We start from the raw sequence: 24,559 nt of genomic DNA, 5'->3' as shown, positions 1-24,559 counted from the left end.
GAAGGAGATTCCCTGGAAATAGGAACAAGGAATGAGGGAACAAGAGGTGAAGAGAAAGAATTGATATCCTGATGTGAAACATGTTTCAGGGTGCAACTGCAGAATGCTATTTCCTTTATTTTTAATGTTTATTCTTTTTTTTAAGGGAGAGAGAGTGAGAGAGAGAGGGGAAAAGGGGCAGAGAGAGAGGGAGATAGAGGATCTGGAGGTGGGCTCCGTGCTGACAACAGAGAGTTTGATGTGGGGCTCAAACTCACGAACTGTGAGATCATGACCTGAGCTGAAGTCACATTTTTTTTTTTTTTACTTTTTTTTAATGTTCACTTATTTTTGAGAGAGAAAGAGAGAGAGTGGGAGAGGGGCAGAGAGAGAGGGAGACAGAATCTGGAACAGGCTCCAGGCTCTGAGCTGTCAGCACGGAGCCCAACATGGAACTGGAACCCATGAACCGCAAGATCATGACCTGAGCTGAAGTTTGACGCTTAACCAAATGAGCAACCCAGGCACCCTGTAATTTTTTTTAACATTTATCTACTTAGAGAGCGCAAGCGCAGAGGGCGGAAAGAGGGAGAGACACAGAATCCAAAGCAGGCTCCAATCTCCGACGTGAGACTCGAACTCACGAACCATGAGATCATGACCTGAGCCCAAGTTGGTCACTTAACTGACTGAACCACCCAGGCACCCCACAAACCAGGCATTGTTTAAACTGATTGTTGAAGGAAAAGAAAAATTACTGGCAAGTGTGCTTCCATAAATGATATGCTAACTGGAAACAAAAGGAATTCAAAAATTTCATGAAAGAAGAGCTACCACCAAATAATTCCTTGGAGAGGAATGGCATGCTTTTTAATTAGTCCCTTAGTTACTCTTCCAGGCTTTCACCATATGAATCTAACAAGTAATTTGTGGGTATTATCACTGTGGAATTTATCTTCAAGCTTTACAAACAAATACCAAATAGAAGAATATGGGAGTAAGGATCAATATGAACAACTTATCTGTAAAACTGAAATAAAGGTGTTCTATGAATGGCAGCATAGAAGCTGCCACATAGTGGTAAAAAGGATGGGATCTGAAATCATGGCTTATGCTTGAATTGTAGTTCCCCTTGTTGGCTATGTGACCATATCCAATTTTTTTCTGGTTGTGGAGTTTTAATGAAATAATATGTAAAGTGCTAAGCACCGTGTATAGATAGCTTCTACTAATTATTAATATCTTGATTGACTTTTCAATATTTTATTTAGTTTTAGCTATTTCAGAAACTTACAAAATCAAAGATCTTAAGTAACAATGTTTTCATGCTTAAACTGTTAGGTTTTAGTGAATTACAATTAAAATTAATATGGAAAGCAGACATAAAAGACAAACATGCAGACTTTGAATGTAAATATTAGTAACAGTTAACTGTGGGAAAATGTATTTCAGAGTACCTAATCACTATCCTATTTTTTCCTAACCCCAAACCAAAAGATAATTTCAAGTCAAACATACAAACATATTAAGACTCCATGAACCCATCACCCAAATACAATGACTCACAGTTTTTTTTTAAAAAGCAACTTCACTTAATATCTTTCATGCATTAATAAAAATTATGTTATTAAATTTCAACCCTTGAGTACACGTGACTTTTTTAAAAGCAAATATCTTTTTTTTTTAATTTAATTTTATTTTAAGTAACTCTACATCCAGTGTGGGGCTTGCACTCATGACCCTGAGATCAAGAGTCACATGCTCTACCAACTGAGCCAGCCAGGCACCTCAAGTACACATAACTTTTAATATTTTGTGTGACAAATTGGAAGTACACACACAAAACACTTTTGTTGCATATCAAAGTATGATGGTGGTTGTCTTGAGGAAAAGCACTTACTTGTGCAATCATTTGAATTTTGAGCTTTGAGCTGAATTAGCCTTGAAAAACTAAAACTGGTTATTCAGACTTGAGTATTTGGCAGATGTGCTCTTGAAAATTATAAAATGAGTCTGTCATTAGAAAAAAAAATAAGCTAGCTGCCTTGTCTGAAGGCAGTGCCAATGATTACATTTGAGTTTTCAAGCAAAAATTAGAAATTTAGCGAACTTGTATCCTCCACTGCAAGCTTCATAGCTTTCTTAAAGATTTTCCTGATGAGATGAGGTATTAACAAATGTGTCTTTAAAATCTGTTGTATAGGGGTGCCCTGGTGGCTCAGTCGGGTTAAGCGTCTGACTTTGGCTCAGGTCATGATCTGAACGGTTTGTGAGTTCGAGCCCCACATAGGGCTCTGTGCTGACAGCTCAGAGCCTGAAGCCTACTTTGGATTCTGTGTTTCCCTCTCTCTCTGCCCCTCTCCCACTAGTGCTCTGTCTCTCTGTCTCAAAAATAAATAAACATTAAAAAAAATTAAAACCTATTGTATAGTAAAACATGTGAACATTTAGAAGAGCAGCATGATTCAGTAAATTCGTATTTTCCAAAAGACCAATGCATGATATAAAAGTATGCATGGGTGAAAGATCCATTCAAAGTTCAAGATGGACCAATGGATTTTCATGTAATAGAGTATGAAAACGTCATTCATACGGTTCAGATTCCATATTGCAGCTAACTTTTAAGAAACTACCACTTGTTAAATTTTGGTGCAGTATCAAAAAAGAATATTTCTTGGGGTGCCTGGGTGGCTCACTTGGTTGAGCATCTAACTTCGGCTCAGGTCATGATCTCACAGTTTGTGGGTTCGAGCCCCGCGTCAGGCTCTGTGCTGACCGCTTAGAGCCTGGAGCCTGCTTCAGATTCTGTGTCTCCTTCTCTCTCTGCCCCTCCCCCGCTCATGCTTTGTCTCACTCTGTTTCTCAAAAATAAATAAATGTAAAAAAATTTTTAAAAAAAAGAATATTTCTTTTCCAACTGCCTGTCTGGGTGAAGGTTGATATACATGTATGAAGCAGATATGAGCATCTGCCGTCTATAAAGCCAGGCATTAAAGAGATTTGCAAAAATGTAAAACAATGTCACTCTTATCATTACATTTTTTTTTTGGAAGAGAGTTCATTTTCATAAAATGTTATGTTAACAAATGTTTTGTTAACATGTAGTGGGTTTATTATTGTTATTTCAGGTAAACAAATTTAAAAATTTTATAGTGTGGGCCCCTTGCTGACTCAGTCGGTAGAGTATGTGACTTGATCTCGGAGTCGTGAGTTTGAGCCGCATTTTGGTCATAGAGATTACTTTTTTTTAAAATAGTTTAAACAATTTTTTGATATTCAATTTCTAATATGTAATTATTAATGGATATAATCCACATAATTAAAAGCTCTTTGAGGTACTCAGTAAAAGAATCCTGAGACTGAAATGGTTGGGAACAGTTTAAGGCAGTAACTCTGGACTGTAAAAAGAATCATTGTAATCTGAAGTGGTAAGAAAGTACTATGTGGAGGAGTTGAGAATTGAATTCATTCTGGTATTAAGGTTAAGAAATATTGGGAGGCTGTGGTGAAGAGAATTTTCCAGGTTTCAGCATATATGCCATGTGCTTAAGATTTTGATTCTCCCAACTATTTTAAAAGTAATGCATTTTCATTGTAGAGGGATTGTAAGATTAAAAGAATGCATATTAGAAAAGAAATCACTTGTATTCCAGCCACCTGGAGATAACTGCTATTTGATTTGTTAAGTTAAACTACCAACTGCTTTTTGTGCCAAAAAGCAAAGAAAATGGAAAGACACAAGAAGTCAGCTTGAAGGCTAATGATATTTATTTACTTCGATCTCTTGATGAAGAGGGAAGCTGGTGTCTGCCAAACTTTTCCATTTGAAATTACTCCTTTTTTCTTTGTAATGGATAAGTATTTTTGTAGGGAGGTTCTTTGAAACTACATGTGTATCCCATTCTTCATCAGACTTTCAGTGTACTTAGTAAAATGGGCTCAATGTTTTCTTTCTTTTTTGGGAGTGGGTTCAAGGTATTCTGTTTTATTTGATGATTATTGTCATTATTTTGTTGATAACATTGTCCCTGGTTTGGCCAATGAGAGCTTTTTCAAACTGGCTTCTGTATCCTTTTAAATTCCTTGCTTTTTGGCACAAAAAGCAGTCAGTAGTTTAACTTATTTAACCTACTAATAACCATTTTAGAGCACTCTTGTCTTTTTTGGTCATATTCTAGAGTGCTTTGTTCTTGAATATTGATGATCCAAATATAACATATTTCTATAGTTTTAAATTTTTTATAGATTTTTATTTATTTTTAAATGTTTATTTTTGAGAGAGAGAGAGACATAGAGCACAAGCTAGGAGAGGCAGAGAGAGGGAGACACAGAATCCGAAGCAGGATCCAGGCTCTGAGCTGTCGGCACAGACCCTGACGTGGGGCTCAAACTCACAAACTGTGAGATCATGACCTGAGCTGAAGTCAGACGCTTAACCGACTGAGCCACCCAGGCGCCCCACACCAGCTAGATTTTTAAAAGTCATTTAATCTATCAAAGAAAATAAAAGTCATTTAACCTCAATAGAGCACTTACTTTTTTTTTTTAAGTTTATTTATTTATTTTGAGAAAGAGAGAGAGCTTGTGTGCACGAGTGAGGAGGGGCAGAGAGAGAGGGAAAGACAGAATCTCAAGCAGGCATCTTGCTGTTAGCACAGAGCCCAATACAAGGCTGAAACCCACAGACCATGAGATCATGACCAACAAGTCCGTCGCTTAACCAGCTGAGCCACTCAGGCACCCCAAAAGAGCACTTACTTTTGAAAAAAAACCTAATCTTCCTATTTACTTCATCTGCATCATCTCTAGTAACTAAGAGAACCTAAAATCAAAGTAGCTTTTTTCATATGGATATCCTTTTCTGTCTGCTAAACTATGGAGCTTTAGAACATTAGGTTAATATATTCATTTCTTCCTACCTTGTGTTTCCATTGATTATTAGGTTGTCAAAAAAATACAATCTAGCAGTATAAAAGAAGAAGAATATTTTAATACTCTCACAAATATGTCCAGATGGTATTGTATGTAAAACATGTTAATGGTAATACTTGAACAGTACCCTAAACTTGAAGTGTTTCTTTTTGTTAAGAAGAAATTGTTTTCTGAAGTATTTGGAAAAATATTTCCTAAGTATTTGACCTGTGCGTTCCATTAATTAGTAATACTGAAATCTTTTAGTTTTAAAATATTTTAAAACTTGTGGCTAGCATGTTATGTTAATTGATTCTGCCTAGTATATATAATATACTGTGTCCTTTTTGTTATTGCAATATTATTCATTCATTAGTCAATGGACATTCACCAAGCACTAATTACTAGTAATAATAATAGCAGTAATCCTTTACTTTTACTGAATTTTCACTATAGTAAAATCTTGGATTGTGAGCAACTTGTTCTGCAAGTGTTCTGCAAGACAAGCAAACATTTATAATAAATTTTAGTTTGATAAATGAGCAATGTCTTGCAATACGAGTAGTACATGACACTGAATGTCACAATTGAGCTAGTGGTCTTTGAAATTTACTTTGACATATGAGTGTTTTGGATTATAAGCATGTTTCCCGAATGAATTATGCTTGCAAACCAGGGTTTTACTGTATTTCATTGAACCTAATGCCATTAGTTATAAAATGCACATTTTTAATGTGCTGCTAAGAAAAAATCTTGTCAAATAAACTAGTACATACCATCCATTGTAAAATCACCCTAGCTTCAGAGATATTAAAACGGGAAAAACTATCATGTTTTAAAATTGTTGACATAGGCACTTGACAATGTTAATTCATTTAATTACAGCAATCCTATGAGACAGGTGCCATCATTAACCTCATTCTTTTTTTTTTTTTTTTTAAGATTTTATTTGGCAGGAGGGAGTGCGGCAAGGGAGGCTGCACCTGGCTGGCTCAGTCAGTAGAGCATGTGAGTCTTGATCTAGGTCTTGAGTTTGAGCCCCACGTTGAGGGTAAATTTACTTAATTAAAAAAAAAATCTTTTAATTATATATTTTTAAAGTAATCTGTACCCCCAATGTGGGGCTCAAACACACAACACTGAGATCAAGAGTCAATGCTCCACTGACTAAGCCAGCCAGGCGCCCCTCATTTTTATAAAGAAGCTCAGCCACTGAGAGGTTATGTAGCTTTTACCAAGGTCATGCAAATATCAAATAATTTGAGAACAAAGATCCTAACTCCACCCTCAACTACTACCCTATACTGCCTTCAGCCAGGGTGATTAAACCAGTCACTTCTTTTCAGTTAATTCTGAGGAAAAGGAGGAGCCAGGTTAATAATTTATGCTGTAGTATAATAAATGTCTTTATTAGAGAGATGCATAATAAAGTATGCGCGTGCAGAGGAGAGATAGTTTAACCCTTTCTGAGGAGGTGTATATGTACCGAGTCCTCTTCTGTCAAGATATTGTAGCTTAAAAATCATGTTTAGGTTCTTCTAACCTTTCTGTGTTGCTGTGGCTTTGTTTTAATCTTTCATTCGTCCTGGTGCAGCCAAAAAAAAAAAAAATTTCAAAATACCATTACATTCTTTAAAACACTTATGATGTCTTCATAGTATATAGACATCAAGATTCACTAGATGTATCTTATTAAAGTGAATTTCTAGAAAAATAAAAAGTTCAAATTAGCTAAGTAACTGAAGTTTAAATGGAATGTTTTCACAGGTGCTGGAGAAAATTTGGAGAATACAATGGCAGCCTTTCAGCAGTAAGTATATAAAAAGGTATTCTTTTACAGTTTATCTTTATGATAAAGATTCACAAAGTGAAGCTGGTATACACATAGCATCCACTTGTGACAGTTGTTTCTATTTCATTAAAATCGCTTTTTTTTTTTTTTTTTAATTTAGCTAGTCTGAAGTGTTACAAAGAGTGTTTGGCTTCTGCATAACTGAAAAACTAGATCAGAGTTGTGGGTAATCAAAAGATACCATAGTTCTAAAGCTGAAAGAAGACATTTGTAACAAGGAACATACTGTGTGTAATGCTAATTAGTCTTGGAGAGAAAGAGGAGAAAATGAAACAACTGTTAACACTGATTGCTGCTTATGAATAGGGTTATGTGTCTACCCTGTAATTCTTCTACAGACCTGAACGTGTAATCTGGTCTTTCTTGTTTGAAGCTTTATGAGTGCTGATCTTATTTTTCTGAATTAGCTAAACTTTTTTCGGTGTTTCAATTATTCATATTTCACATAGATCTCTTTTAGGGCACTTCACAGAGAAGCAGCAGGAGAGACAGGAATGAAAGCTGATTGATACCTTGTTCTTTGTCTTAGAGTAAATGATCATCATCAGTCTGTGGTAATGGTGAAAACACTGTTTTATTTTCTCTGGAAAATAAGGCAGGGAATATGAAAAGTTAAACCCCATGGAAGACATTACCTTTCCATATTTAGTAAGAAAAATATTTTCTTATATATTTATTCAGCCATGTTTATGCATACAATTGGGGCTAAGAAATCAGGAGAATTTGGCTTAAGTTTTTCTTCTGTTTCTGTTTCTCATCATTCAAAGACACCTTAAAATGTAGATGTGGTTGGCTGACTCAATAGAGCATGTGACTTTTTATCTTGGGGCTGTAAATTCGAGCCCCACTTTAGGCATAGAGATTACTTAAAAATAAAAATAACAAAAAACACCTTAGAGTTTGTTTTTCCTGTTATCAGGTCCAAATGTAGTGGTTTTCCATATTCTAGTTTCATCTAAATCCTGTCTTCCTGTGTTTGTCATTGTTTATTCTTCCTGTTCTATAACACAGTGCATTTGGCTATAATCCCCAAATTCTCTTACATCTCTAAAAATGCAAAAACTTTCCTCCTGTCTGTGGAAAAACCTTTCCAGACTCATTTAAATTACTCTAAGTTAAAAAAAAATCAACGAATCACTTTATTTGTACAGTTTACACTGAGACGCATATTGGGTATGTACCCAATATACTATGATTTATCAAATATTTGATGCCTGGGATGTAGTGATATATATAATATCTGGGGGATAAATGCTTATAACTTTGAGTGATTCTAAGCATTCTCTATGTTTAAAGTATATTATTTTGTAAGTTTTTCTCCATATTTTTGGTTAAATTTTTACCAACCACCCTTATTTATAACATTAAAATACTTGGTTAGAATAAACTATTCCTAAGGATACTGTATTTGTATAAGTTATTTATAAGGATGGAATGTAAATAATTTTATCTTTGAAGACTGTGATCGTCTGATAAGTTTTTTGATGTTCAAAGAATGTCTGATTTAGGTGGTTTTTACTTGATAGATACAACATTACATTTACTATGTTTAGTTGTTGTTTGTCTTTTTATTTTCTTTGTTCATTTGTCTTATTTCTTAAATTCCACATGTGAGTGAAATCATATGGTATTTGTCTTTCTCAGTCTGACTTAGTTCACTTAGCATTATACCCTCTAGGTCCATCCATGTTGTAAGTGGCAAGATCTCATTATTTTTTATGGCTGAGTAATATTCCACTGTGTGTGTGTGTGTGTGTGTGTGTGTGTGTGTGTGTGTATCACATCTTTATTCAGTCATCTGTTGATGGACATTTGGGTAGCTTCTATATCTTGGCTATTGTGAATGATGCTGTAATAAACATAGGAGTGCATATATCTTTTTGAATTACCCATTTTATTTGGGTAAATATCCAGTAGTGGAATTACTGGATCATATGGTAATTTTATTTGTAATTTTTAACTTTTTAAGGAACCTCCATATTGTTTTCCACAGTGGCTGTGCCAATTTGCATTCCTACCCACAGTGCACAATGGTTGCTTTTTCTCTACATCTTTGCCAACACTTGTTTCTTGTGGGGTTTTTGTTTTGTTTTGTTTTGTTTATTTTAGAGAGATAGAGAGAGAGAGAGAGCAAGTGGAGAAGAGGGGCAGAAGCAGTGAGAGAAAGAGAGAGAGAGAGAGAGAGAGAGAAAATCTTAATCAGGCTCCACACTCAGCATGCAGCCTGATGCAGGGCTTAATCCCACGACCCTGGGATCATGACTTGAGTTGAAATCAAGAGTCTTATGCTCAATCCACTGAACCACCCAGGTACCCCATTTCTTGTGTGACTTGTCTTCTGACAGGTGTGAGGTGATATCTCATTGTAGTTTTTATTTGTATTTTCCTGATGATGAGTGATGTTGAGCATCTTTTCGTGGGTCTCTTGGCTATCTGTATGTCTCCTTTGGAGAAATGTCTTCATATCTTCTGCTCATTTTTAAAAAAATGTTTTATTTATTTTTGGGAGAGAGAGACAGAGCATGAGTGAGCGATGGGCAGAGAGAGAGGGAAATAGAGAATCTGAAGTGGACTCCGCACTGACAGCAGAGAGCCTTATCTGGGGCTCGAACTCATGAACCACGAGATCATGACCTGAGCCAAAGTTGTATGCTTAACCGACTGAGCCATCCAGGCGCCCCTTTTCTGCCCATTTTTAAATTGCATTATTTGGGTTTGGGGTGTTGAGTTGTATCATATTTTATATATTTTGGATACTAACCCTTTATTGGATATGACACTTGCAAATCTTCTCCCATTCAGTAGGTTGCCTTTTAGATTCGTTGATTATTTACTTAGCTGTGCAGAAGCTTTTTATTTTGGTGTAGTCCCAATAGATTAATTTTGCTCTTGTTTCTCTTGTATGAGGAGACATATCTAGAAAAAATGTTTCTAAGGCTAATGTCGAAAATATTATTGCCTAGGTTTTTCTCCTAGTTTTATGGTTTCAGGCCTCACATTTAGTCTTTAATCCATTTTGACTATATTTTTTGTGTATGATGTAATAAAGTGGCCCAGTTTCATTCTTTTGCATGTAGCTGTCCACTTTTTTCTGCACCATTTGTTGAAGAGACTATCCTTTCCCCAATAAGCTTAATTTTAACCTCTTTTTAAGATTTGTTGTTGGTAGTGGTTTTTGTGTTTTGTTTTATCTTATGTATGTATCAATGCTCTTGCTATCAATGAATACTTTTTTTTTCATTTAGAAATATTCTGTTAGTTCCTTAACTAATATTCTATTAATTCTTAACTTCTAGGAGTTTTTTTTTTTTAATAGCTGCTTCATGAGCAGCAAGAAAAAATCATGTAAACATACTATTTTCAAGGTACAGTATATTTAAAAGGAGTTATAATACATAACTGGCAAAAGATAGATACTGTGCTTAAGTACGGTATATCTTTGATAGGATAAGTAGTTGAGAGAGAGATAGTAAAAATATAATGAACAGCTAAAATTTAGATCTTATTTATGTGCATGTGTAGATATACACTTTACAGAGCATATATATTATGACACAGAAGTGAAGAGAAGAAGATATTAAAGAAAATATAAATAGTTGGTTGGGGAAACCTGGTTAAGATTCACCAGAAAATTGAAAAGATACCAGGACTAGAAGAGTTATCATTTGGTACAGAGGAAGAAGCTATTTTTAAAATGTGAAGTGTTTGGGTGCCTGGCTGGCTTAGTTGGTAGAGCATGCAACTCTTGATCTCTGGCTGTGAGTTTGAGCCCCACATTGGGTGCAAAGATTAGTCAAAAAAAAAAAAAAAAAAAGAAAGAAAGAAAGAAAGCGGAAAAAAATGTGCAATGTTTCAGAGTAAGATGTGAGGCTATGCAGACAAAATATGTCTAGGAAACTGAAAGGACCTTTAAGAATGTATGGGGGCGCCTGGGTGGCGCAGTCGGTTAAGCGTCCGACTTCAGACAGGTCACGATCTCGCGGTCCGTGAGTTCGAGCCCCGCGTCGGGCTCTGGGCTGATGGCTCAGAGCCTGGAGCCTGTTTCCGATTCTGTGCCTCCCTCTCTCTCTGCCCCTCCCCCGTTCATGCTCTGTCTCTCTGTCCCAAAAATAAATAAACGTTCAAAAAAAAATTTAAAAATAAATGTTAAAAAAAAAATGTATGGAAAATTAATTCATTATAGTGGGGCTAAAGAAGTAATTAGAACTGACAAAGAAATAATTGCATCTCACAATTGCTTCCTTGCTTGCTTGCTTTTTCTTTCTTTCTTTCTTTTTTGCATCTCACAATTTACAAAATGTCCTGTAATGTGGTTTATAAAATGCTTTCACAAACACCTTAGGTTATGAATATAGCTCCTCTGTGATTCCTTTGGTAGCAAGAATCCTTCCATATTGATCTCTCAGTCCCTAACACCTAGTTCTGGTGCTAATAGACTCACCAGTTGCTTACCAAATGATACATGGAATGGGGAACTTAAGAACAAAGCAGAATATTAACAGAAGGCAGATGAAGGAGACAGAACCCCATCCATAATAAGCATAGAACCAAAAACTAAGGAACTGTAATACACACACACACACACACACACACACACACACACACACACACACACAGTTACTAAGCCCTTGAGTATATAAAATCTGGCTCCTAAGAGGTAATAAAACTAGGTTATTAAACCAGGCCGCCTTTGTAAATACCCACGGGACAATTTGATCCCCATGGTATTAACATGAATGGTAAAAGTAAGAAACAAATTGTTTTAGCAATAGCTGGAAGTGTAAGTTGGCAGGCAGTCAAAGTAATTAATCAGTGACCTGGTTCTCATGCTATGTTTTTCAGAATATCTAATTAATACAGTACTAATTTCTCATCTATGAAATGGAAATAATAATAAACCTCAATGTTGTGAGGAATTAAAGAGATTCAAATAAATTCCTTAATATAGGGTCTGTTTTAAGTTGTTACGTATTGTTTCTCTGGAATTTCAAGTAATTTCATATCTTTTAGAGCTAGAGTTTTTATTTCTTTTTCTGGTGGTATTGAAGCCTTGGCTTCCCTTTTTCTATGTTTGTAATCAGCTTGTTAGAAATTCAGCTATATTATAAAAAGAAAGAAATTCAGATATAAAATATCTAGTGCTTCAACTGAAGTAGATGCATATGGTTATTTATGGAAAATTTTGAAGGCCAAAGTAATAAAAAAAATTTCCTTTTTCTTGCTATTTTCTAGCTATTTCTGTATCAAATTTGGGATAATTTTATTAGGATAATTTACAAATTGTCCTGGATGCACTTACTATTGCTCTGAATTTTTATTAGCTTATTAATAAGAGATAAGCATACAATAAGTGGAAAATATTTTTTATACAAATTCCTAAACATTTCTAAAAATAGCCAACATTTTAGCTAATGGCAAGCTTAATACTTAGATTTCTTAGGTAGAAGGTACAATTTTTTTTTAATACAGGAAAATATAGTCTCTGCTCTTACTCTCCCTTCACATACTCATAGAAAAAAATAACAAAAGAAAAGAAAAAGAAAGGAAGATATGCACAAGCCCAAAAATTAGTAGTAGCAATTTTTTTTAGTTATATAAAGGATTTTAGGGTTTTATTTCAAAACTGTTTGCTGGCTGTATATATTGCTTACAGTTTCTACATTTTTTATTCTTTTTTAAAAAAACTGAACACAATAACAACATTTAAGGAAATTTAAAAATACAGAAAAGTAATTCTATGAACCTAAAATCTGTTTTTGTTTGCTTATTTCTTTTTGGATTTTATTTTTATCCATTTGTGGTTCTAGCAAACACAATTGACAAACAAATATTCTCTTTTAAAGGTGGATATCCTTTAGAAGAGGACACATAAAGGTAATTATTTACATCTTAGTAAGAATTACATTAAGGAGCCAGGTTTGTTTTTCTCCTAACAACTAGTAGTAATTAGGACACTGAAAAAGAGTGTTAATTAGGGAGGAGTAGGGGAGCAGTATGAGATTTTGGCATAAGGCATCAAGTGGCCTTTGGGATGGGAATTGGTGTTTTGTTGTTTTTTTTTTTTAAGTTTATTTATTTATTTTGAGAGACAGAGAGCACGTGCATACAATCAGGAGCAGAGAGGGAGGGAGAGAGAATCTCAAGCAGGCTCTGCAGGCTGTCAGCCCAGAGGCCGATGCAGGGCTCAAACCCAGAAACCATGAGATCATGACCTGAGCTGAAATCAAATGTCAGATGCTTAACAGACTGAGCCACCCAGGCGCCCCTAGGATGGGAATTGGGAATGGGATCCTAATTGGAGTGGATCATCAGAGGTAGGTGAAGTCAGAGAAAATGGGTAAGTGGTTGACTCCAAAGGCAAATTTTGGCAGCTACATAATTTTAGAATCATTAGATCTGGGAGGGCCAAGGATCTTAATCTTCTAATCTAGGGTCCACTGGATTCCACTTACCATGACTTCATTCTTTCTTTTCTTCTTTCTTTCTTTCTTTCTTTCTTTCTTTCTTTCTTTCTTTCTTTCTTTCATTTATTTTGAGAGCGCATGAATGGGGCAGGGGCAGAGAGGGAGAGTACCCCAAGCAGGCTCCGTGATGTCAGCACAGAGCCCAATGCAGGGCTCAAACTCCTGAACCTACAGATCATGGCGTGAGCCAAAACTAGGAGTCCAACGCTCAACTGACTGAGCCAACTAGGTGTCCCTCATTCTTTCTTTTTTAACCAAGTGAATTAACACACATTTAAAAAAAATTAAGAAATGGGGTGCCTTGGTGGCTCAGTCCATTAAGTGTCCACCTTCAGCTCAGGTCGTGATCTCGTGGTTCGTGAGTTTGAACCCTGTGTCGGGTGCACTCTGTGCTGACATCTGGCAGCCTGGAGCCTGCTTCAGATTCTATGTCTCGCTCTCTCTCTGCCTTTACCCCACTCATACTGTCTCTCTCTCTCTATCAAAAAAAAAAAAAAGAAAGAAATGTGTTGGATACCTACAATATGCCCCACATTGTGAACATTAGAAAATATGTAACAGACATAGGCCTTTCCTCTAGGAATTTAATATACAGTTGTAGAGACCTGACCTCTTATGAACCACTGGTATTTGTGGTTTAAGTGCATGGGAATATATTGCACAAACATAATTTATCTACTTTTGTGTCTTCTCACCTCCTCTGCTCACCACAGCTCTACTCTTTCCATTCTTGAATTTTAAAAAAGTGTTTCTAGAACTTTCTCCCTGTTTCACCCATGTTTACTTTTTCTTCATCTTGAAGTGTCACCCGCGATGATTAGTGAATAAAGTGCTATGTGGGCATTTTACACATTCAGAGGTTTTTTAACAAGTAATTTACAGAGTACCAGCTGTGCAAGGTCTTGTGTCCGGGCACTAGGAATACAGTAGTAAACTAGATCTAGGTTATGATTTCACGGTTCATGAGTTGGAGCCCCATATTGGGCTCTGGGTTGAAGGACAGGGCCTGCTTGGGATTCTCTGTCTCTGGTCTCCCTCTCTCTTTGGCCCTCCCCTGCTCCTCTCTTTCTCTCCCTCTTTCAAAAAGGAATAAATAAACATTTAAAAAAACTGTTTTGTGTTGTATAAAATATACATCCCATAAAATGCAAAATCTAAGTATATAGTCTGATGGATTTTTTTAATGTTTATTTTTGAGAGAGAGAGAGAGCAAGCAGAGGAGGGTCAGAGAGAGAGGGAGACAGAATCCAAAGCAGGCTCTAGGCTCTGATCTAACAGCACAGAGCCTGACATGGGGCTTGAACTCACGAACCGTGAGATCATGACCTGAGCCTAAATTGGATGCTTAACTGACTGAGCCACCGAGGAGCCCCTGGCCCAGTGAATTTTAGTATGTATGTACCTTTGTAACCACCACCCAGATAAAGATACAGAACATTTATAGCACCCTTAAAGGTGTCCTTGTGACCTTTCCCAGTCCACACTTGTTGGACACTTGTCCAACTTGTTGCCCCTAGATAGCCATTATTCAATTTCTGTTATTCTATATTTCTATTATTTTATGATAAATTGATTTTGCTAGTTCTTGAAAACATAAATGTAATCATACAGTATTTATACTTTTGTGTCAGGTTTTTCTTTTTTCAGTTTATATCTGTAAGATTCACCCATGATGTGTGAAGTAATGTTATCTGTTTTTTAATAGCCAAATGCATTCATCCCTCTCAGATATATACTTAGCAGAAGTGGAATTGCAGGATCACATGGTAGTCTATATTTATACCTTCCAAAGTGATTGTACCAATTTATATTCACACCAGCAATACATGAGGATTCCAATGCTCCACTGTCTTGCTAATTTATTGTCAGGCTGTTTAATTTTAGCCATTCTAGTGGATATGTAATGCTATCTCATTGTGGTTTTAATTTACATTTCCCTGTTTGACATTTGATTTTGGACATCTATTCATACACTTATTGGCCATTTGGAAATCCTCAGCTGTGAAGTGCCTGTTCAACTTTGTGTCTATTATTTTATTGTATATTGTCTTTCTGCAAAAGGCATTTCAGGCAAAGGGAGTATTCTTTTTTGTTGTTTATTTACTTATTTTTGAGAGAGAAAGAGTGAGCATGGGGGATGGACAGAGAGAGACACAGAGAGAATCACAAGCAGCTTCTGCGCTGTCAGTGCAGAGCCAGATGTGAACCCATGAATCGTGAGATCATGACCGAGTCAAAACCCAAGAGTCAGATGCTTAACCGACTGAGCCACCCAGGCATTCCAGGCAAAGGGAGTATTGAAAGAGTGTGGGGCTGCTTGGAAGGTAAGGTACGTTGTAAGGAGGTACAGAGAGCTAATAGTGTCATCACGGCTTTGGGAACAAGGAAACTGAAGCATAAAGAAGCTAAATAACTTGCCCAAGTAAGTGGCAGACCCAGTATTTGAACACAGACTCCAGTGTCTATACTTCCCGCCCCCCCCCCACTTTATTGAGGTATAATTGACAAATTATAATATATTTAAGGTATTTAACCACTGTGCCTGAGTGGCTCAGTTGGTTAAGCGTCTGACTTCAGCTCAGGTCATGATCTCCCAGTTTGTGACTTCGAGCCGTTCGGGGTCTGTGCTGACAGCTCAGAGCCTTGAGCCTGCTTCAGATTCTGTGTCTCCCTCTCTTTCTGCCCCTCCCCTGCTCTCTCCCTCAAAAATAAACATCAAAAAATATACAATGTGATGATTTGATATGTATATATATTGTGAAGGGATTCTTACAATCAAGTTAATTAACACATCCATCACCTCACATAGTTACCTTGTTTTTGCTCAGTGTTTGTGCTCTTAACCACTGTGATATACCCTTTATAAAAGTGATAGGATCTTAGATGTGAAAGGAAACTTAGAGATTGTCTGATCTGATCCTTTCAATTTTTCTTTTTTTCCCCCAATTTTTAAAATTTTATTTTATCATGATAAAATATACGCAACATAAAACTTGCCATTTAATTATTTTTAAGTGTACAGTTCAGTATCATTTAATCTTCACATTACTATGCAACCATCACCACTGTTAATCTCCAGAACTTTTTCATCTTTCCATATCAAAACTCTGGGCCCATTCAATTAATAACTCCCTTACCTTCTCCCCCCAGCCCTGGTAATCTGCCATCTACTTTCTATTTCTATTAATTTGACTATTCTAAGTACCTTTATATAAGTGGAATCATTGAATATTTGTATTTTTATTTTTGGCTTTTTTCACCTTGCATAGTACCTTAAAGATTCACTCATGTTGTGGCATATATCAGAATTCCTTCCTATTTTTAAGATTTTTTTTTTTATTTTTAAATAATCTCTTCATGCAACATAGGCCTCAAGCCCCAAGATCAAGAGTTCATGCTCTACCGACTGAGCCAGCCAGGCTACCCAGAATTCCCTTCATTTTTAAAGGCTGAATAATATTTCTTTGTAGGTATATCACATTTTGTTTATCTATTCATCAGCTGATAGACAATTAAGTTGTTCCTAATTTTCACTATTATGAACAATGCTTCTATGAACATGGTTGTATAAATATTTCAGGTACCTGCTTTCAGTTTTTTCTTTGTGTATTCAGAAGTGAAATTGCTGGATCATATGGTAAATCTATGTTTAGTTGTCTTGAGGAACTGCCATTTTATATTTCCACCAACAGTATACAAGCGTTCCAATTTTTCCACATCCTGGCCAATACTTTTTTTTTTCTTTTTCCCTTCCCTTCTTCCTCCCTTCCTTCCTCCCTTCCTCCCTTCCTTCCTTCCTTCCAAAAGTGTGTGAAATAGTGGGATTTTTTTTCTTTTTTAAAGTTTAAGTAATCTCTAACCCAACATGGGGCTTGAACTTATGACCACGAGATCAAGAATCACATACTCTTCCAGTGGAGCCAGACAGGTGCCCCTCTGATTGTGGTTTTGACTGGATTTCCCTAATGATTAGTGATGTTTATCTTCGTTCCATGTGCTTATTGGCATGTCTTCTTTATAGAAATATCTATTCAGTTCCTTTCCTCATTTTTGAATTGGGTTATTTTCTTGTTGTTGAGGTTTTTTTAAGGAGTTCTTTATATACTGTAGATATTAATCCTTTATCAGGTAGATGATTTGCACATATTTTCTCTCATTCTGTGGGCTACCTTTTTACTTTGTTTTTTTGTTTTTGTTTTTTTTTTAATTTTTTTTTTCAACGTTTTTATTTATTTTTGGGACAGAGAGAGACAGAGCATGAACGGGGGAGGGGCACAGAGAGAGGGAGACACAGAATCGGAAACAGGCTCCAGGCCCTGAGCCATCAGCCCAGAGCCCGACGCGGGGCTCGAACTCCCGGACCGCGAGATCGTGACCTGGCTGAAGTCGGACGCTTAACCGACTGCGCCACCCAGGCGCCCCACCTTTTTACTTTGTTGATACCATCCTTGGTACACAAAAATTTTTAATTTTGATGAAGTACAGTTTGTCTTTTTTGTTGTTGTTCTTTTGTTTCCTGTGCTTTTGTTGTTACAGCCAAGAAATTATTGCCAAATCCAGTGTGGTAAAGCTTTTCCTGTATGTTGTCTTCTAAAGGTTTTTTTCTTCTTAGGAGTTATGGTTAGGTCTTTGATCAATTTTGAGTTTATTTTTCAATGTGGTGTTAGGTAAGGATCCAACTTCATTCTTTTACGTGTGGATATCCAGTTTTCCCAGCACCATTTGTTGAAAACACTATCCTTTCCTCATTTAATTGTCTTTTGTACCCTTGTTGAAAATCATTTGACAGTATATGAGAGGGTTTATTTCTGGACTCTATTCTATTTCATTGATTTATATGTCTGTCTTTATGCCAGCACCATATTGCTTTGATAACTGTAGCTTTGTAGTAAATATTGAAATCAGGAAGTGTGAGTCTTCCAACTTTGTTCTTTTTCAAGATTGTTTTGACTCTTTGAGTTTCCTTGAGATTTCATATGCATTTTATAGTTTATTTATTTATTTTTAGTAATCACTGCACCCATAGTGGGGTTCAAACTTACAACCCTAAAATCAAGAGTTGCATGCTCTTCTGACTGAGTCACCCAGGTGCTTCTCATATGCATTTTAGGATGGATCTTTCTATTTTTGCAAAATCATTGGGATTTTTATAAGAATTTCATTGAATGTGTAGATCAATGTATCTTAATAATAAGCATTCTAATCCATGAATATGGGATGTCTTTCCATGTATGTGTATCTTATTTAATTTCTTTCAGCAGTGTGTTGTAGTTTTCATTGTACAAGTCTCTTATTTCCTTGGTTAAGTTAATTTCTAAGAATTTTTTGTTCTTTTTGATGCTATTGTAAATGGATTGTTCTGTTATTTCCTTTTCAGATTGTTCATTGTTAGTATACAGAAACATAACTGATTTTTGTGTGTTGATTTTTTTTTAAGTTTATTTATTTGTTTAGAGAGAGAGAGAGTGCATGAGCAGGGGAGGGGCAGAGACAGAGGGAGAGAGAGAATCCCAAGTAGGTCCCTCACTGTCAGTGCTGAGTCCAACATGGGACTTGAAATCATGATCTGAGTGGAAATCAAGAGTTGGACACTTAACCGACTGAGCCACCCAGGTACCCCTATACAACAAGTTCATAGCAAAGCAGGAACTGATATCCAGACTTTTTTTAACTTCTGATCCAGTGTTTTATTATTTTTATTGTTTTTAAGTTTTTATTTAAGTAATCTCTACACCTAATGTGGGGCTCAAACTCTTGACTTTGGCTCACGTCATGATCTCACGGTTTGTCAGTTCGAGCCCTGCATCAGGCTCTGCATTGACAGCATAGAGCCTTCTTTGGTTTCTATCTCTCCTTCTCTCTCTGCCCTTCCCCCACTCTCTCTCTCTCTTTCAAAATAAATAAATAAACTTGAAAAAAAAAAAAAGAGTTGCATGCTCTTCTTATTGAGCCAGCCAAGTGCCCCCTGATCCAGTGTTCTTTCCATTATACTGGGTTGTCAGGAATATGGATAGCGAGTTATGGAAAGGGGTAACATGATTCTCTTGTTATGTGTTTACTTTAGAATATTTTCACATCAATAAATCTAGTAGATGACAGTGTAGAGAAATTTTAGCGTTAAGAGGTTTTTTTGCTATTTGATTTATAACTCCAAATTTTTACATCTGACAAAGTTAAGTTTACTTAACTTTCAGAATGTCATTATTCTTTGCATTTCTTCAGTGCAGTTACAATTGGAACTGATATGCTGGAATTGGACTGCCATATCACAAAAGATGAACAAGTTGTAGTGTCACATGATGAGAATCTAAAGAGATCAACTGGAGTCAATGTAAACATCTCTGATCTCAAGTACTGTGTAAGTAACAATGCATGATAAACTACTATCTAATAGATACTAGAGCCTGTAAGATTATTAAAAGCAATGAATGCCAGATAGTGTTTCAATAAATAATAAAAAATAAATGAGGGGCGCCTGGGTGGCGCAGTCGGTTAAGCGTCTGACTTCAGCCAGGTCACGATCTCCCGGTCCGTGAGTTCGAGCCCCGCGTCGGGCTCTGGGCTGATGGCTCAGAGCCTGGAGCCTGTTTCCGATTCTGTGTCTCCCTCTCTCTCTGCCCCTCCCCCGTTCATGCTCTGTCTCTCTCTGTCCCAAAAATAAATAAACGTTGAAAATAAATAAATAAATAAAAATAAATGATAGTGATTAAATAATGAATGTCAAAGAAAATTTTAAAAACTATTCTAGGGGCACTTGTGTAGCTCAGTTAAGCATCCAACTTCAGCTCAGGTCATGATTTCACAGTTCATGGGTTGAAGCCCTGTGTTGGGCTCTGTGCTGACAACTCAGAGCCTGAAGCCTGCTTTGGATTCTGTGTGTGTGTGTGTGTGTGTGTGTGTGTGTGTGTGTGTGTCTGCCTCTCCCCTGCTTATGCTGTCTCTCCCTCTCTCTCTCTCTCTCTCTCCTTCTCTCTCAAAAATAAATAAACATTAAAAAAAAAGAAAACTATTCTAATTTCCAGTGAGGATTTGTACTTATTACAGACACCTGTGGATACATTTTGGAGACTTTTTTTTTTTTTTTCAACGTTTATTTATTTTTGGGACAGAGAGAGACAGAGCATGAACGGGGGAGGGGCAGAGAGAGAGGGAGACACAGAATTGGAAACAGGCTCCAGGCTCCGAGCCATCAGCCCAGAGCCCGACGCGGGGCTCGAACTCACGGACCGTGAGATCGTGACCTGGCTGAAGTCGGACGCTTAACCGACTGCGCCACCCAGGCGCCCCTGGAGACTTATTTTTATAAATATTTTAACAAAATTACCAAAGTCTTCAAATGTAAAACTACTAAAATTCAACTTGCTTGAAGTATTCTATAATTTATTTGATTCAGATTAAATATATGAATTACTTTTAGTCTTCAAGGATAGGAAATCTGATTTTAGTGGTTTACATGCCATTATAGTAAAGACTGATAAATGGGTGGGAAAAATAAATGCTTTATTTTACCACCTAAAGAAAACTTATGTTAACAGGATACTATCTGTATGTATATCTTGTATGTTTTTTACATGGTTATGATCCTACTGTATATTATGTATATTGTGTTTTTAAACACTTTAACATTATGGCATGATACACATTTTTCCATGCTTTCTCATTTAATAGACTTTAGTTTTTAGAGCAGTTATCAGCAAAATTGAGCAGAAAGTACAGAGTTTCCACTAACTTCTGAACCTGTACATGTACAGCCATCCCTTCCCCCCAGCCCCCCGTCAACATCCTGCACCAGAGTGTTACATTTGGTACAATCTATGAACCTACATTAACACATCATTGTCACCCCAAATCCATAGGTAACAGTAGGTTTATTTTTTTTTTTAATGTTTATTTATTTTTGAGAGAAAGAGAGAGAGTTTATTTATTTTTGAGTGGGAGAGGGACAGAGAGAGGGAGACACAGAATCCAAAGCAGGCTCTAGGCTCAGAGCTGTTTGCACAGAGCCTGACGTGGGGCTCATACTCACAAACCGCGAGATCATTACCTGAGCTGAAGTCAGACGCTTAACGAACTGAGCCAGACAGGCACCCCAGTAGGGTTTATTCTTAATGTTGTACATTCTGTAGGTTTTAACATAAAATGACATGTACGTTTTAATGTATAATAATATGTATCAACTATTACAAGTATCATACATAATAATTTCACTGCCCTAAAAATCCTTGGCCTGTTCATCCTTCCTGCCCCCCAACCCCTGGCAACCATTGATCTTTTTATTGTCTTCATAGTTTTACCTTTTCCAGAATGTCATATTGTTGGAATTGTTTGGTATTTAGCCTTTTCAGATTCCATGCTTATTTTTCATCAGCATTTTAAATGACTGCAGTTATTCCATTGATTGGATATGGAGTTATTTTTAACCATTCCTCTTCTGTTTTTGGGCATTTGAATTAGTTCTAAGTTTTTTTTTATTTAATTAATTAAGAATAAAATAAAATGCCACTTAAAAAAAGTGTTTTAAGGATTCTAAAATCTGGGACTCCTGTCTGGCTCAGTTGGTGGAGCATGTGACTCTTGATCTCAGGGTCATGAGTTCAAGCCCCATGTTGGTCGTAGAGTTTATCTAAAAACAAAGTAAGAATCAAAAAAAAAGAAAAAACAAAAAACAAGAGAGTTCTAAAATGTGATAATAGAGGAATTCCCATTTTTCTGTACCCTTACCATTATTGAATATTATAACAAAAATTTCCTAAATTTTAATTTTAATTAGCATTTATTTATTTGTGAGTTTAGAGTGTTCTGTTTGATTGTCATTGTTTAAAATTGTCTATTCTTGACACTTATCTATTGAGATATTTGTATATTTATTATTGAGAAAAGGTCCGTATTAAATAGTACAGATTTCTTTTCTTATAAGTTGTGAAAGAAAGTAGTTCTATGATTGATTTGCTGTTTGGGATATTCTGCTAAAGAGTGCCCTATGTAAACATAGGTAATGTTTTATTCTTTTATTTTTTGAAGAAGCATATCTTTATCTTAATGTAAGACACCAAAATACTTAAAAATTTTTTTTAAATACTTTAAAATTTTGAGAGCTAACTTTTTTTTTTAAATCATATCTTTTAAAGGAACTCCCACCTTACCTTGGCAAACTGGATGTCACATTTCAAAGAGGTAATATTTCCCATTTGCAGCTTAAACATTTACATTAAAGTGTATTTGATATTTGTTTATACTGAGCATTAGATATACATGTGTGTTCTCTTGTCATAGTAAATTCCAGCTAAAAGTACTGTACTCAGTACCTACTCTTTCAGACCTACAGATCTGGGGGCGCCTGGGTGGCGCAGTCGGTTAAGCGTCCGACTTCAGCCAGGTCGCGATCTCGCGGTCCGTGAGTTCGAGCCCCGCGTCGGGCTCTGGGCTGATGGCTCGGAGCCTGGAGCCTGTTTCCGATTCTGTGTCTCCCTCTCTCTCTGCCCCTCCCCCGTTCATGCTGTGTCTCTCTCTGTCCCAAAAATAAATAAAACGTTGAAAACAAAACAAAACAAAACAAAACAGACCTACAGATCTGAAATCTGGACCCTAAGATGATAAAGGCTAGAGATTTAACTGGCTCATTCTATTTAAATTTATGTACAGGTAATTTAAGCCTGTATACTTAAAAAAAAAAAAAAAGCCTGAATACTAATTATAAGGAACCCAGATACTATTAGGGATGCTTTGCATTTCTAAAGCTTCAAATTGTAGACTATTACTATAACTTGCAGTAATAATCCATCATAAGCAAAAACAATAAGTGAAAAGACATTGAAAAGGACCCCTTTCAGATCATTACTGATTCTGTAACATTTGATTTTATGTCATTTCACTGCTCCCTATATTAAATTATTAAAGAGAATTCTATTACTCAAATAAACCACCCATTTCCTGGTCATTGTCACTTTTTAATCACAAGCATAGCAGTTTTCTCTCTTTTGAGGGAATATTTCTCACAAAGGAACATGTCCCTTGGCCCAGTTTGTTAGCTTTGTTAGAGTGGAAAATAGACCACCTGGAGATAAAGGTTGCTGAGCAGGTACAGGGACCCACACTATCACAATTCAGCCTCATGTTTTGAATGATTCAAATGTAACTCAGTAAAACTACAAGATGGTACATATTATGGTCCTTTGTATGGAATGGCTTGCATTTATTTAAAAAAAAATTTTTTTTAAATGTTTATTTATTTTTGAGAGACAGCATCAGCAGGGGAGGGGCAGAGAGAGAGGGAGACCTAGACATGAAGCAGGCTCCAGGCTGAGCTGTCAGCACAGAGCATGACGCGGGGCTCGAACTCACGAACCGTGAGATCATGACCTGAGCCGAAGTCGGACGCTTAACCGACTGAGCCACCCAGGTGCCCCTGGAATGGCTTGCATTTAGTTAAAACGTTGGTTAAATGTCAAGGATCTATTGATAATAATATTAAAAAAGAAATGTAACTACTTTGTGACCTAGATTTAAAACTGGCCAGTGTAATTTCCGTTTGGTTAGAAAATTTAAGAAAGCCAAGTAAAAATCAGAAAATTGCTTAAATTAGCTATCTCTAAAGGATGTTTCGATCTGAAAATGGTTTGATTTTACTTTCCAAGTATCATTAAGCTGGGTTGGTTTGAGGAAACACTTTTTTCATTCTTGTAATTTAATAGGATTATACTTGCCAAGCTATTATAATATTTGTGTCCATTGTGGATTTGTGAAGGTTAAAAACATTTCGTAAGTGAAGTGTTTTGTTTTGTTTTGTTTTGTTTTTTTGTTTCTTTTTTTATGTTTATAGAGCAAAGGCAAAACCTCACGAAGATTAAAAGATCCTTTGAGGGGAAAAATGTTTTTACTTTTTTTTCAGGTTTTATTCCTTTCTTTCTTTTTTTTAAGTTTTTATTTATATACCTTTCTCATAAAGTCATAAAATATTTGAATATGCAGTGACCTTTGAGACTATATAATTCTATCTCCTCCTGTTATAAATAAGGAAACCGAGGCATAAAGATGTAAATTAACTTGATTAAGGGCAGGCATACAACAAATAAATGACAGAGCTAGGACTTGAAACTAGGCCTTCATCTAACCAGGTCAGTGTTCAGCTGTACTGTCTGGCCTCGCCATCTAAAAAAATCTTTTTTTTTTTCTTAATTTTAAAAAATATTTATTTATTTTATTTATTTTATTTTTTTGAGAGAGAGAGACAGACTGATAAAGCACAAGCGTGCAGAGAGAGAGGGAGATACAGAAACTGAAACAGGCTCCAGGCTTTGAGCTGTCATCACAGAGCACCACACAGGGCTTGAACTCATGAAGTACAAGATAATGA

The 24,559-nt window shown here is 36.2% G+C and overlaps 1 protein-coding gene across 2 annotated transcripts in view; it reads left to right on the top strand.

Annotated features, from left to right (window-relative positions):
* GDPD1 (glycerophosphodiester phosphodiesterase domain containing 1) overlaps positions 1-24,559 on the top strand; it is a 51,204-nt gene that overhangs the window by 6,039 nt on the left and 20,606 nt on the right. For both annotated transcript variants that reach the window (XR_005797437.1, XM_040496969.1), the window contains exons 2-4: positions 6,658-6,700; positions 19,429-19,564; positions 22,335-22,380. Coding sequence is in view for 1 of the 2 variants with exons in the window: in XM_040496969.1 (XP_040352903.1) it covers positions 6,658-6,700; positions 19,429-19,564; positions 22,335-22,380 (225 nt within the window). In the remaining variant the exon portion in view is untranslated. The remainder of the gene's footprint in view (positions 1-6,657; positions 6,701-19,428; positions 19,565-22,334; positions 22,381-24,559) is intronic.

This window comes from Herpailurus yagouaroundi, unplaced genomic scaffold, assembly GCF_014898765.1.
Source record: "Herpailurus yagouaroundi ecotype Mexico unplaced genomic scaffold, PumYag 189, whole genome shotgun sequence".
Taxonomy (NCBI): domain Eukaryota; kingdom Metazoa; phylum Chordata; class Mammalia; order Carnivora; family Felidae; genus Herpailurus; species Herpailurus yagouaroundi.
Note: the sequence above shows the minus strand (reverse complement) of the source record. Positions and strands in the feature narration are given on the sequence as shown.